At 42.2% G+C, this 15,444-nt stretch overlaps 2 protein-coding genes across 2 annotated transcripts in view; one reads left to right on the top strand and one right to left on the bottom strand.

The window, feature by feature from the left end:
• LOC139339377 (mitochondrial import inner membrane translocase subunit TIM44-like) overlaps nucleotides 1–15,444 on the bottom strand; it is a 103,105-nt gene that overhangs the window by 39,944 nt on the left and 47,717 nt on the right. The window lies entirely within an intron of this gene.
• LOC139339177 (regulator of nonsense transcripts 1-like) lies at nucleotides 8–14,994 on the top strand. Its single transcript, XM_070974673.1, has 24 exons — nucleotides 8–391; nucleotides 1,001–1,137; nucleotides 2,330–2,419; nucleotides 2,614–2,781; nucleotides 2,888–3,068; nucleotides 3,765–3,926; nucleotides 4,156–4,240; nucleotides 4,511–4,609; nucleotides 5,234–5,342; nucleotides 5,712–5,871; nucleotides 6,161–6,279; nucleotides 6,565–6,729; nucleotides 7,119–7,233; nucleotides 7,403–7,546; nucleotides 7,695–7,908; nucleotides 8,239–8,356; nucleotides 8,577–8,733; nucleotides 9,936–10,078; nucleotides 10,216–10,390; nucleotides 10,813–10,894; nucleotides 11,020–11,181; nucleotides 11,299–11,561; nucleotides 11,843–11,965; nucleotides 12,728–14,994. The coding sequence occupies exons 1-23, from the start codon at nucleotides 221–223 to the stop codon at nucleotides 11,960–11,962; spliced, it is 3,339 nt and encodes a 1,112-aa protein (XP_070830774.1). The 5' UTR covers nucleotides 8–220; the 3' UTR covers nucleotides 11,963–11,965; nucleotides 12,728–14,994.

Raw genomic sequence — 15,444 nt, 5'->3', positions numbered from 1 at the left:
GAGCAGCAGTAGTGACAGAGGAGAGGAAACGAGCGGGGGAGAAGAGAAACGGAATGCAGCCATAGTCGAGGCTCTTTCTATCTCTCTCTCTCTCTCACCACCACTGTTTGTCATTTTCTCATCAATATTCAGTCTCTGTTATTCCATTTCTTCTGGAATAGCAACAGTTTGCGGAATATTCATCGGAACGGGAAAATACCGTTAATAACAAGGCAAAAACATGAGTGTCGAGGCGTACGGGCCGAGCTCCCAGACTCTAACGTTCCTCGACACCGAGGAAGCCGAGCTGCTGGGAGCGGACACCCAGGGCTCCGAGTACGACTTCACCGATTTTACCCTGCCGAGCCAGACCCAGACTCAAGGCCAGACCCAGAGTCAGCTAGACAACCAGGTGCGTGTGGTTTTTATTCGTCGCAGCTCGGTGTCAAAATGTGTCTTCTACTGTATTGACAAAACGTGATTTCGCTAGCTAACGTTAGCTAACAACATCACTGGCTACCCCCGGTTAGCATGATGACGCCTTCCATCTGATACCATGCTTTTATCCCGCTAATTGGCTAGCATGCTCGCTAGCTGTCTTTCCCAGAAAAGCTAGCTGGCAGCAACATTTAGCATTTTGACACAGCTGGCATGTCACTGCAGGACTTTATTGCCATACATACTACGAGTGTCAGGGATTTGCCTCTGTGGCAGATCAGCCCCAAATGCCCATATTTATACTCACTAATACTTATACATAATACTCTGTACTGATTACAGTCACCGCGGTCAGTAGATACAAGTAGTTGGATACAGTCAGTGTGTTATTGCTGTAAACAAACCATTTATTGCTGTGACAGACAGTCAGTAAGCAAAGCTACAGGTGAAATATATTACCACATAAGGCTGTGTATCTGTTCAATTTCTGCACAATCGATTCACTATCTGTGATCCTTTAGTGTTATTTTATCCCACATAGTGATGACATGAAGTTTCTGTTTCTGTACACCTGTCTCCTCAGGTCAATGACCCGGACGGTGTGCTACAGAATGGAGACGACCCTGTGGTGAAAGCCAGTCAGTTGCTGGCAGAGTTGAACTTTGAGGAGGATGAGGAGGACACCTACTACACCAAGGATCTCCCTGTACACGCCTGCAGGTAAAGGAGCAGACAGTGTGACTGGTACCATGGCTGTTATCAGAGTGGGGGCAAATCACTTGCCATCAGTTTGTGTCTTTATTTTGATCACATAGTGTCTCTTTGCTTTTTTTATGGTTGTTGTGATTTGCTATATTTATATACAGCCCCTAGAGCCCTGTCAATGGGCATTTTTTGTTGGTCATAGTAATTGAAAATCTATCTTAATTTGCAGTGTAATTGGTGCAGAAGTAGATATTAAATCTTAAATACTTTTTCCTCATTCTCAGCTGCTTACTGAACATATCTGTACTCAATGTTTCTGTCCATCTTGTCCTCTTCACTTTGGTTGATTACTGTCGCTGGTAGACAACACTCACTACAGATGTCACATAAGCCATGTTATCCCAACATCTTGTATCGTATCTAATGTCAACAGTGATTAATCACTATGAAATGTAAGTCATGTCAAATAGCACTGCTCTTGTCACACTCACAGTTAAGATGTTAATTAGAGAACAATTTGACTGTCAGCTGTTAGTTTGGCTGTGCCAAAAGACTTGAGCTGTGTTATGTCTGACATCCCAGATATTCTCAGTTGCTTAGCTGGATAAGACACAGTAACCGCTCAGTTTGTTTGTATAGAAACTTAAGTATCCTCATATCATTCACCAGCAGATCGGTCATCAAATCCAAATGTTTTTAAAACTTTTTGCAGAATATTGACAGTGCTGGTGGAACAAAAATGAGAACGTCAGTTTCCTTGACAAATGTGCCACCCTCTCATTTCCATTATTTTTATATAAATTTTGATGTGTATCATCAACGTACAGCTTGATTATGGGCTTGTAGGCATGTACCGACATGCATTACACTTTGGCAGGCTATGAGACAACTCATGAAGTATGTATTTTGTGAACTAAGTGGCATATTAATTAAAATCTACACACATACTGTATTTTAGTCCAAAAATGGAAAAAGAACATTCATTTTAAAACTACTATAAGGCGGATTGTTGCATCACTTTGATTGTAGCTGCAATAGTAAAGCATTAACATCAATATAGTATAATAATCAATTTTGACCATTTATCACAGGTTAGATGCTTATTTTTCTTGTTTTGTTCTCTGACATATTAGATATTGAACAGGTCCATGTTCTTAATGGTAAGATTTTCTGTTTCCTTTTTAATTTGGACTTACTTCTGTTGTAGTTACTGTGGGATTCATGATCCAGCTTGTGTGGTCTACTGCAACACAAGCAAGAAGTGGTTTTGTAATGGCCGTGGAAACACATCCGGCAGGTAAGACTTGTCGGCTTTCTATTGACCCTCCCTGTTGCTGTACTTAACTGAATGAACTGGAGAGAGAACCATTTCATTGGTTCAATATCATCATAGCAGGAGTACAGTACACAGTGACTGTAAAAATAAACAGTAGTGTAATCATTTGCATTTCTTCCTTCGAGTGCATTGATTATCCTTTTTTCCACTTGTAGCCACATTGTAAACCACCTGGTGAGAGCAAAGTCCAAGGAGGTGACCTTGCACAAAGATGGTCCTCTGGGGGAAACAGTGCTGGAGTGCTACAACTGTGGCTGTCGCAACGTCTTCCTCCTGGGCTTCATCCCTGCCAAAGCTGACTCTGTGGTGGTGCTACTGTGCAGGTAAAGGTGCTTTTATGCAGCTGACTGCATTCTGACCTTCCTGCTGATGGGGACAATCAAAGAGAATACAGAATTTCACAGTTATTGTGCTCTGGTTGTAATGCAGGCAGCCATGTGCCAGCCAGAGCAGCCTGAAGGACATCAACTGGGACAGCTCACAGTGGCAGCCTCTCATCCAGGACCGCTGCTTCCTGTCCTGGCTGGTAAAAATCCCTTCAGAGCAGGAGCAGCTCAGGGCTCGTCAGATCACTGCCCAGCAGATCAACAAGCTGGAGGAACTCTGGAAGGTACTATCAGTGCAGCTGTCTTTGCACACACCCACTACTTTTCTATGTAAATATTAAACCCACATAACTTGAATTTGAGCATGGGCACGGCTTACCTATAGACTTAACCAGTATATTCATACAGTTGGGTGTGATACACATACCTTTGCTTTGAGTTTGCTGAGCTAATTTTTTCTTTTCAGTATCAGTTTCCCTGCCTCTTTCATGCTGGATTTTTGTGTAGTTTCCTGTTGTATAAAAGGTCAAATGTACATGCATTTGTGTATTTTTGTGTATTTCTTTTGTTTTCTTGTGTATTTCTTTTCTATGGGCTCATCTGCCTTTTCAGAGCAGACATTTTGACTTAGTAACAAACCACAGGTGTTACTAATGACATTAACCATGGCTGTCTTGTATCGAAGTGTCTCAGTAAGCTGTGACTGTGAACCAGCATGCACTGGAACCTAAAACAGAAGGAGCTAAATGGAATTCAGCCATCATTCATGTTATTATTTACACTTGTGCGCTTTTCATGTGTTACATGTCAAAATGTGTTTCGTCAAACAAGTATATTGTCTGAATCTAAATCAAGTTGGAATTTAGGAAATTTTAGCACATTGATAGAAAACCCTCAACTCTTAACAGCAGTCTGTTTCGCTTTTCTATTTATATTTTAATCTTTCTCTCATCCTGTGTGTGTGTTTTTCTACATGGCAGGAAAATCCCACTGCGACTTTGGAGGACCTGGAGAAGCCTGGTGTGGATGAGGAGCCGCAACACGTGCTGCTCCGCTATGAAGATGCCTACCAGTACCAGAACATCTTTGGTCCTCTTGTGAAGCTGGAGGCCGACTATGATAAGAAGCTCAAAGAGTCCCAGGTTAAACAAAAAAATAAAAATGAAATTGCCCAAAAAATTCATCTTATCTGTCCTGTAACAAACAGTGCTGTCAAAATAGTTGATGAGAGATTTCTCTAATGCTGGAGATTAAGGAAATTAAGCTGTTACAATCATACATGTATTTTGTTGTACTATGTTATTTTGACTTAAAATGGTTTCTGCTGGCATTTAAGTCTTGAATATATCTGTGAATGTTCCTTCCTGACAGACTCAAGACAACATTACGGTCCGATGGGACTTGGGCCTGAATAAAAAGAGGATTGCTTATTTCACTCTTCCCAAGACAGACTCAGGTATTTTTTAAGTTTTGCTTCAAGTTTATCATTTTATCATGAGTATCAGTTTATCATGTTGAGTCATATTTTTAATGTTACCCTGACTACACTCTTAAGTAATTGCCAGTAATTAAATATTTCAATAGTGTATAATTTTGTATTTTTTTTCATAGATATCTTTTTTTGTTAATTAATTTTAAATTCTGCCTCTTGTGGTGCCTTTACTCCATCCAATGATGTGTACGTAATGGAGTTGTGTTTTTGTCCATCTCATCTGTTGTGCTCTAGACATGCGACTGATGCAGGGAGATGAAATCTGCCTGAGGTACAAAGGAGACCTGGCCCCTCCATGGAAAGGCATTGGACATGTCATCAAAGTCCCTGATAGTATCCTTATGACTGTTATAATAGATATACTGTGTTGAACAGAAAACCTTATTTCATACATATTATCTATAGCTCACCCATGTATCACTTTTGAGAGTTGGTCACAGCCATGGGGGTCTCTTATTTAAGTTGAGCTTCACTTTAGCGTGCCATCAGTAAAATGAGTCTTGTCTAACATCTAGTGGCAGCTGCAGGAAACTACAACATCTGGCTTTTGATTTGCTTCAACAGCTTATGCCTTATGATATGCAGCCTGAAGCTGCATTTCATAACAATCATTGGTGCATCCACCCGTGTCACTCTGAAAAGGATCAGTAACTCCACCATAAAATACAAGCTGCCTCAGGTGATGTGGTGCTCCACTGTGTGAGCTAGCCGTGAAAACGTAAGTAAAAACAAAACGTCTCCATGTCTCATTTTCAAGGATTCATCTGTGTACTTACTTCCTGTATAAACTGACAAATGGACAGTTTTGCAGAATTCAAAGCTCTTGCAGCGCTCTTGAAATATCAGGATAGTAGTAAATAAAGCACATTTGACATGCTGCCATAACAACAACCTCAAATATGATGACAACCACAGTATGTTCAGAGGTTCGACCACTTCCTTGACTTCCTGTACCAGACTACGGTGATGAGATTGCCATCGAGCTAAGGAGCAGTGCTGGGGCTCCAGTGGAGATCCCACACAACTTTCAGGTCGACTTTGTGTGGAAGTCCACTTCCTTTGACAGGTATTTACAACAAGAACCACACACTCTTGTCACTTGCTGTGATATGTGTAAACAAGGCCTGAAACCCAATTTTGTGTGTCAGTAACATGTCTGAGGGTCAGGCAGTCTGACTTTAAAGAGCTTTTGTATTTTACTGCAGTGTATAAATCTGATAAAGTCTGGTGTCTGAAGCTTTTCAATGTGCAATGAAAAACTTTGCTCTGTATTTAAGGTAATATTTGACACGACTGGTCTTGAACAGGTCCTTGAAAAATAAATGAATGCATTCATGTTACTAATGTTGAAAAGGCAAAGGTTTTTCAGTGAATAACAGGTGCTTTTCAGAACCAGTTTAGAGCCTTCTCCCATGTTCATGTCTTCATCATCCAGGATGCAAAGTGCCCTGAAGACATTTGCTGTGGATGAGACTTCAGTGTCTGGTTACATCTACCACAAACTGCTGGGACATGAGGTGGAGGATGTGGTCATCAAGTGCCAGCTGCCCAAACGCTTCACCGCTCAAGGCCTGCCTGACCTGAACCACTCACAGGTGAGTAAGAGAGAAAAAAAAACCTGTAATGTCAAGAGAGACTTTTTAAATATATAATGAGAAAAGTATACATGTGACCTAACCTATATTACAGATTACATGAACAACATGACAGAGATCAGACATAGTTTTAAGAGTTCACTTTTATAAAAAAAAAAAAAAAACACTCAACCCCAGTGGTATTTCGGCACAAATCAAGAGGGAGTAATTCTTTTACATGGTGATCATATGATGTATTTTAGGTCTTATGGCTTCAGGGCTCACATGAATGTGGTTCATTGTGATGCAGGTGTATGCTGTGAAGACAGTGCTGCAGCGTCCCCTCAGTCTGATCCAGGGTCCTCCAGGCACAGGGAAGACCGTTACCTCTGCCACCATTGTCTACCACCTGGCTAGACAGGGCAACGGGTAAGATGCATATACAAATGTTTGTACTTGTTTTATTACTTTGTCTGTATTTTGTATGTGTCAGCTGGTGCTGTGATAATAGTCACCGTAATTGTTAAGTTTAGTTAAGATAACAAAAACAACGATTCTTAGTTTTGGGTGATTCTACACTAATGAAAACATAATTATGAATACTATATTCCATTTCTGCCTAGATCCTTTAAATCCTAGACACTGGTCCTTTAAACAATAGTTTGGCTATGTGTTATGATCCCTCAGACAGAATTGTACCTTTTGTCCCTCCAGGCCAGTGCTCGTGTGTGCTCCCAGTAACATTGCTGTCGATCAGCTGACAGAGAAGATCCACCAGACGGGCCTCAAGGTGGTGAGGCTGTGTGCTAAGAGCAGGGAGGCCATCGACTCACCTGTGTCCTTCCTGGCTCTGCACAACCAGACCCGTAATATGGACAGGTAACACATAACCTGTAATCAATCATCATTTTTAAAAGCAACTTTGCAAGGCCTTTTTTTATGTGTTGTTAACTGTGAGAATGATTTATAGCAGGTATGCTTACCCTTGTGTAACAACATTAGTCTAAACTATGTGTCTTTGAATAACAAGAAAGTGTCAGTTAGTCCCAGTAATAACTGATAACTGAGGATAGCGCTGTGTTAAGCAGCATGGCTAGGGGTTGGGCTAATATTGTTTAACAACACATGGACATCTAGGAAGTACAATTCAGATCGTTACTGACCTGTAGCGATTCCAGATCCTCAGTAATACAGCCTGTTAGAGATTTAATTATCTGTTGTCAAGAGCATCACCGAACTCACTGTACTGAACTGATTCCTACCTGAAGTATGCCAGAACTTCAGAAGCTCCAGCAGCTGAAGGATGAGACTGGAGAGCTGTCCTCCTCAGACGAGAAGCGCTACAGAGCTCTGAGACGCACTGCTGAGAGGGAGCTGCTCATGGTATGAAGAATGGCTTTACTGAACTCCAAGTGAAGCTAAACAAGTTCCTGTTTGTGACTGTAATAGGCACAAAGTTGTACACCGACTTTGCTTTAATAGTTGTGGACAGATTATGTGTAATGGTAATGCTTCTTCAAAAACAAAGTCTGTGTTGTTCCTTCACTCTCAGAATGCAGATGTGATCTGCTGTACCTGCGTCGGTGCTGGAGATCCTCGACTGGCCAAGATGCAGTTCCGCTCAATCCTGATTGATGAGAGCACCCAGGCCACCGAACCAGAGTGCATGGTGCCTGTCGTCCTGGGGGCCAAACAGGTAAGAGCTTTGTGATTAGAAGTAGTACTTCTAGATCATTCTGTGGCATCAGCTAATTTCTGGTTGTGGGGTCTAGGGTGTCCACATTAACACATGTATTTTTTCTTTCCGATCATCTTGTTCTTTTTCTTTTTCTTTTCCCCCGTAGTTGATTCTGGTGGGTGATCACTGCCAGCTGGGCCCTGTGGTGATGTGTAAGAAGGCAGCTAAAGCAGGTCTGTCCCAGTCCCTGTTTGAGCGTCTGGTTGTTTTAGGGATCCGGCCAATCCGTCTGCAGGTCCAGTACCGCATGCACCCAGCCCTCAGCGCCTTCCCCTCCAACATCTTCTATGAGGGCTCTCTGCAGAACGGAGTCACTGCCGGTAAGATGAAAAGAAAGTTTTGAAAACTAATCATGTGATGCTTAATTACTTGGCTTTCCCTTTTCTGCCACTTAAGTCTTTTGAAACTGCCCTCTAACTTCCTGCCCATGTTCAGCTAAATGCACTTAAGTAACATGATGGTGCTCCTTTACATTTCCTCAACTGTTTTTCTCTCTCAGAGACTTTAGTGTCCAGTCACGCTGTGAGACTTTGGAAATGGTCATAAATGCATCCTGAGAATTTGGGGAGAATACAAGTTTACCTCAGAGATTGTCAGCTCTTTATCAGCTCTTCTCCACTGACTCATATGTCTGTTTGCCTCTTCTACAGGCGACCGTGTGAAGAAAGGCTTCGACTTTCAGTGGCCGCAGCCCGACAAACCCATGTTCTTTTATGTCACTCAAGGCCAGGAGGAAATTGCCAGCTCTGGAACATCCTATCTCAACAGGTTTCAACTTTCTTCATCATTATGTTCATCTAATAGTTATATTTGTCCTGAGTCACTTCAACCCTTGGATCGTACACATGTGGCCACTGGTGGCTCTTTACATTTCTGTTTAGAAGAACCTCTACGTCTGAAGAAAGTCAAAAATTTCAGTCAAGCATTATTAGTTTCTTTACTGTATGTCAAATTACATGAAGTGTTTTTGTCATGTAATCCCTGTCAGGACTGAGGCAGCCAATGTGGAGAAAATAACCACAAGGTTGCTGAAGGCTGGAGCAAAACCCGATCAGATTGGCATCATCACGCCCTACGAGGGACAGAGGTCCTACCTGGTCCAGTACATGCAGTTCAGTGGCTCCCTGCATACCAAGCTCTACCAGGTATAGTTAACAGACATTTGTGCAGGTTAAGTGTTGTATTGTGCGCTTAGCATAAAAATGTATCACAACCATTTAAACTGAAGATGTTAAGTAGAGCCACAAATTTTAAACAATTTATAGCATCTAAAATAAAGCAGATCAAAATCCGATCTTTTCTTTACTAAACTCTACTGTGTTTTGTCCACCTCTGCACTGCTCTAATTAATGACAGCCAGGCTCTGCAGTGCAAGCATTTTGCTCCAAATGCAACTGAAAAGTGTGTGAATGTGAGAAATAATATTAGGACGCGGCGATGCAAGTCTGAATTCTCACTGAGCTCTCGCAAATTTCCTCACATCGATATCAGTAGTTGCTCTCTGAAAGTTAAACGTTATTTATGATTATTATATATATGATTATTAGTGTTGGAGCTCCCACACATCCTTGAAAACCTTGAAACAACTGTATGCGAGTTGGCTAAAAGCTGGTCAATGGTGCTTTTTCAATGGTATGATAAACTGATAAGAGTAAATGGCGGTAAATATTCTCAGCTAACTCAACTCTAACTTTGAATTGTACATTTAGGTATATGAAGTTCAGTCTAGATTTGTCAGTAGGCAGAATTGTAGGCTGCTATTTGTGTTATTGGTGATCAGGTTCTTCAGTTATTGGTGTTCAGGCAGCAATGTTTAATGTAATTCATGAGGGAAAGAGGATCCGCTCTTCCACTGAGCTCATTCTATGGGATCGAAAAGACAATTCTTTTTTGCCATTATATATTTATATTATATACTAATGAAAAAACACTTATGAATGTTATGCTACATTTCTGCCTTACATCCTACACACTGGACCTTTAAGCTAATCAACTTAATAATTTCAGTATTTGGATCAAGTTGCTCATGATAAGATAAGGTGTGCCAAATTTTGTGAGCTCCAGCTGTTACTTCAGTGTACCAGATACATATTTAATCAGCATTGCATATGTTCTGCTGCCATGTAAATATATGTATTGGATCAGACTTTGTATCATAATAATCTGGACATCTCTAGTGTTCAGTTTAGGATGAAGAGGAGGCTCTAAGTAGCCATTTACATTTAACAGTTCCTCATTTGTGAAGAAAGCACAAGCATATTATGTCTCACAACATAAGGTAAACATTGTATATTTTCTTCAGTGATGAGTGAGTTTTTGCACTGGTTTCTCTTCCTCCTCTCTGCAGGAGGTGGAAATAGCGAGTGTGGATGCCTTTCAAGGCAGGGAGAAGGACTTCATCATCCTTTCCTGTGTGAGGGCCAATGAGCACCAGGGCATCGGCTTCCTCAATGATCCCAGACGTCTCAATGTGGCTCTCACGAGGGCCAGGTAAGATGAAAACAACCCCAGTTCACTTAACATAAGCCCCTGAGGGCCCGTGTCTGCTTTTATAGATAGCCATTGTTTTTGTACGCTACACATTTTGCCTTTTTGATATGACACCGTTAATTGCTTATGTCACATAGGTATGGTGTAATCATTGTGGGAAACCCCAAGGCCCTGTCCAAGCAGCCTCTGTGGAACCACCTGCTGAACTACTACAAGGAGCAGAAGGTTCTGGTCGAAGGCCCCCTTAATAACCTGAGGGAGAGCCTCATGCAATTCAGCAAGCCCCGCAAGCTAGTCAACACCATTAACCCTGTGAGTTTAGTGTCTGTGTGTATGACATCTTACAGATTTGTACTTGCTATGAATTTGGAGTTCCCTATACTAATCATGTGATATATAGTTGATGTTGTTAATAATGTTGTCCTTTTGTATTCTGTCATGATGTGAATCCTTGCTGCAGAACAAATATTCCCTCGTGACACAAAAAAAGATAACGTTGAACCTTGACATTCAGGTGGATATAGAATGCTGAAGTCAGGGTTTCTTAACTGGGTCATGAATGTGTTGTTTTCCAGTGTGGCACATAACGGCTTTAGAGTGTGATTCATAATTTACGCATGCACCTCAGACAAGTGGTTTAGAGAAAACAGGGCAATAAATCAGCAAACGTCCAAGAAATAATGAGGCATGTCCTAAGAACTCAAAATAGCTTTGCTTGTCCTTTTGTTCTGCAGGGGGGTCGATTCATGAGCACAGCCATGTATGATGCCAGGGAGGCCCTCATCCCTGGGTCTGTTTATGACCGCAGCAGCAACGGTGAGAAAAAGAAAAACACACCTGTTTCTTATTTCAAATGTTAGTTTGTTATTAATGAACCCTATAACAACCGCCATGTAACTGTGAAAGGAAGTAAAACTAACCTGTACTTCTGTCCTCTACAGGACGTGCGTCCAATATGTATTTCCAGACCCATGACCAGATAGGTATGATTGGAACAGGCCCCAGTCCCATGACTTCTATGAACATCCCCATCCCCTTCAACCTCGTGATGCCCCCCATACCTCCACCTGGTTACATGGGTCAGGTCAATGGACCCTCATCAGGTGAGGAACACTCAAAACTGTACAGTCATGCTAAATTTAGACTTGTTGAATGTCTACATGGTGTTCAGTTAAAGCCGTTCAAACACTTGTCTGAATTGTGACATATTTCTCCTCCAGGTCGGGGTGGAGGGATGAAAGGCAAAGCAGGCAGTGGAGGAGGTGGCGGGACTCGAGGTGGCCGTCAGAGAAACCGCGGCAACATGGGCAGCCACAGCGGAGCAGACCGTGGGCAGCATGGAGGCCACATGGGTGGCAGCCAGGCCAGCCAGGACCTGGGCTCGCAGCCCTTCTCCCAGGGCCCTCTGACACAGGGGTACATCAACATGAGCCAGCCGTCACAGATGAGCCAGCCTGGGCTCTCCCAGCCTGAACTCTCTCAGGTTTGTTCACTGAACTGTCATCTACTGTCAGTAATTCTTAATGATCAGTTTAGTGTTTTTTTTATGGAGCACTAAGCTGCTGTTAGTAGTCTGTTTTGTTCATAGCAATTAGTACCCGGTGCCAGAGCTGTTAGCGCATATGTTCCAAGTGTTTGTCCAGGTTTCCTCTTCTCATAAAGGCTTCATCTTTGTTAAAAACCACTTCATGCTTTTCTTCTTGGAAAGAAATGAAGGAATAACTGTTGACGGGCCTCTTTTGCTTCTTGTTTGTCCCATTATAGGACAGTTACCTTGGAGATGAGTTCAAGTCCCAGATTGATGTGGCTTTGTCCCAGGACTCCACCTACCAGGGGGAGCGGGCATACCAACACGGTGGTGTGACTGGACTGTCCCAGTACTAGACTGTAAGTAATTCCACTGTGGACTAAAACTAAGATGACGCATTGAAATTAAAGGACTAGTTTAACATTTTGGCAAGTAAGCTCATTCATGACTTATTTAGATGAGAGCAGTGATACCACTGTGTGATCAGGCTGTTGTAACAGTGATGAAGAAAGTATATATTAATATATAAAGACTGGAAGTGGAGGGAAACAGCGAGCCTGACTCTGTCCAAAGGTGACAGAATCATCTTACAAGCACCTCTAAATCTCCCAAGTTAACACATTATGTCTCATTTGTTCAATCCGTACAAAAACTGAAGTGTTAGAACAAGAAGTTGTTATTTAATAGAGGGTTATGTGCCAGTGTATTTCTTGGCCGAGAGCAGTGACTTCCTGGAGTTTTCTTTGGTTGTCAGCAGCATCATATTGATAACAAGACTGCTCACTGATCTTGGCTAAGAAATAGTCTTCATCAAACAAATGTGATATAATGTGTTAAATAGTGATCTTTGAAAGTGCTGATATGTGGATTTTGTTCCTTCGCTAGTTGTTTCCACAAGTTTTCAGTCTGTGTGCTAAGTTAACTGGCTGCTGGCTAACATGAGAGTACTATCGATCTTCTCATCTAACGCTCAGCAAGAAAGGGGGATAAGCACTTTTCCTACATAAAACAATCCCTTTAAATGAAAAGTTCATATTTAATACAAATATTTAAAAGGCAAACGACTGTTTCCTCAAACAAGTGTTCATGTGTATATGTATATTTTTGTACTTGTCTGACAGGTTGCTGGAAAGGAGCTAGGCCGGTGTGAAGCTTAGTTCAACGGTATTTTAATCTGGGTAATAACAAAAAAGAACAAACATGGATACCCGTTTTCCACTGCTACAACCGAAGCACCACTGTGTGAAAGTAACAGGAGAGAGACCGTGAGAAACCAACCAATCACAAGAGTGAGAGCAAAAATGGGAGTAGAGCTGGACAGGATGCGAGCAAGACACAAGAGAGTGGAAGGCTGGTGGAGGAGAGAAGGCACTGCTGCTCACACGCGAAGACGTGGCGAAGGAGAAAAGCTGTCGTTGTCGGAGCAGCGCAGTTGCAGAGGCGAGACCTTCGACAGGTCGAGGAGGGTGGAGGTCCGAACAATTCTGCAGGTGGGGAGGGGGCGACTGTGTCATCTTGTCCCTCGTGTGCCCCTGAAACCTCGAGGATCTCCAGGCGGTATGGTTGGGAATCTTGCTCCAAAAGCTGAGAAAGATGGAGAAGAGGTGTCTCACACAAATGTCCTCCAAGCTAACTCAACAGGACGTCTTCTGTGACTTGGAGAGAGAGAGAGAAAACAAAAGGGGACACAACAGAAGCAGTTGATATGGCAACTTTTTTAAACTCAAAGCTTGAACTGAGGCTCTGCATTTGATCACATCCAAGCATCTGGGAGAGAGGAGCGTGAAAACACTGTTTGGCTGTTCAAGTGAACTCAAAAGTGCTTGTGGTGTTGTGCCTCAGAGAGCTCAGATCCGAGGATTACACGGCCGCGGATCACTTGCTTTTCTTTCTCAGCTTTGAGTTGGAAAGTTTTCTAAATAAAGGCTGTTTTCATTGAGGTTTTCAGTGATGTAAGCTAGCGCAGTTGGCCGTCTTTCAAGGCAGGTCTTTCTCAAGGTGGTCTGCAAAGAACAAGTGGTGGAATTAGCTCTTAAAAAAATACAAACGCAAAAGAAAAAACATCTTTGTCTCCAGATCTGAGGAGGTGAGCTCCAAAGATCCGAATACAGGGAGACAACTTTGTTTTTGTTCTTCTAAATGTTTCTTTTTCGTTGTGAAAGCGAACACCATAACCAGCTTCTCACTGAACGAAGCCGTCATTCTTTCTCTGATACTCTGAAGCCACTAATGCTAGCAGACAGGGATCATCTTGAGCATATACACTGTAGCTAAAGGCATCAAATAAGCCAAAGGAAGAGGGCAGCAAGTCCCAAAGACCCCTCTTCAAAAGTCATATGTCAAAAAACATGCATACAACCACAGTATTTATGTACGATTTAATCACCTGATTGTCACAGAAAAGTGAAGCAGGGAGTCCCTTTCAGAGGGGAAATCATGAGCTAGAGTTGAGCACCTGACGAGACAAAGTATGATGAAAACCTCTGAGGCCCCGTCTTAGAACAGATGTGCTGGAGAGAAACTTGATCGTAGGTTTCACCACGTTGGACTGTGGTGAAAGATGTTGTTTCATTTTGGAAAGTTACATGTTGTATGTGCACTATGAAATTTGGCATGAAGACACCTTTGAATCATTAAGACAGGATGAACCAAGTGTAACATTTATACAGGGAGGACTTTTTTTAGAAGAACCTTTCTATCCCTTTTCTGTCCTTTTTCCCCTTAAAGTTTTGAACTTCTAGAAAAGAGTGAAGTTGTCACCGCGTCGAGGACAGAACCGGTCCTTTGTTCTATAACCGTTCGTGAGCTTTGTGTCTTAGTTTCGGCGCTCTAGATGTTACATGCGTTCGATGGACACCAGTGAAGTTTCCATGCAGCTAGTTTTTATCAGCCTCACTTTCTTCTGAGGTGTACTGACTATTCTTTTCTATTTAACTATTCTGGTCATCGTCAGAACAGCGTGACCGCAGCCACCTCACCTCTGAACTGAAGCTGGGCTGAATAACTTTAACGTCCCCTCAGCGGCACAGAGGAAAGAAGCAGCGAGGCTTTGAACGTGTCGCTGTGAGACGTGTCTCCGTTAAGACATTTCTGTGTTCATATTCTCACAGTAATGAATAACCAACCAACCAACCCAGGTCAGCTTTTGGCCAGCCTCAGCTGTGCAGGTGGTTCTTTTTACCTCACAGTCATATTTATGTCCTGTTTCTGTATGACTTATCTGTAGATTAGTAGATGATGTTTGATGTCTAAATTTATGTTACATCCTTTGTGGATAACTAGCTAGATGCACCTGTTCACTGACATATTTAGAGTCTAACTATAAAAATTGTCATGATTTTTATTTATTTATAACAAAATCACCAATAGATGCCCACCTCATCCCTTACCAACACATACCCAGTAGTTTTTGCATGTCTTCTGATTAGAGGGTAACTTTTAGAGTCGGTCTACTTTTGCTATGATAATCTTTGTTTGGCTTATTCCTGTTTGAAACAACCTGATGAAGAAACTTTGTGTTGTCCTCGTGGCTGCACCATTTTGTTTTTCTGCCCTCACTGACTGATGTTAGGCTTTCTGAATGATGCTCACAAAGATTCTCCTGTTGATAATCTTGGAACATTAAAGTTTGCTTCTTTTTGCTCCTTCACCTCGCCTTCACTGTTGTATTTCTCTTTCTTTTTTTTCTTCCCACTCGTTCTGCAGATGGATTGACAGACGAACTGCCTCATTATTACAATGTGAGGCAGGAGGGCAGGTCTGCTCATAGAAAACGTTTGATCACAGCTGGAGTCCTAAATGGGCTGTAGTATGACTCTGAAGAAGTCTTTTTAGGTCA

This window comes from Chaetodon trifascialis, chromosome 11 (genome assembly GCF_039877785.1).
Source record: "Chaetodon trifascialis isolate fChaTrf1 chromosome 11, fChaTrf1.hap1, whole genome shotgun sequence".
NCBI lineage: Eukaryota > Metazoa > Chordata > Actinopteri > Chaetodontiformes > Chaetodontidae > Chaetodon > Chaetodon trifascialis.
Note: the sequence above shows the minus strand (reverse complement) of the source record. Positions and strands in the feature narration are given on the sequence as shown.

Bases quoted from the DNA above. Each gene is read 5' to 3' on its own strand.
- LOC139339177 (XM_070974673.1), top strand. From the start codon at position 221: ATGAGTGTCGAGGCGTACGGGCCGAGCTCCCAGACTCTAACGTTCCTC. The intron at 4,241-4,510 runs GTATTTTTTAAG...GTTGTGCTCTAG, and splicing joins TCTTCCCAAGACAGACTCAG to ACATGCGACTGATGCAGGGA. The intron at 11,562-11,842 runs GTTTGTTCACTG...GTCCCATTATAG, and splicing joins CCCAGCCTGAACTCTCTCAG to GACAGTTACCTTGGAGATGA.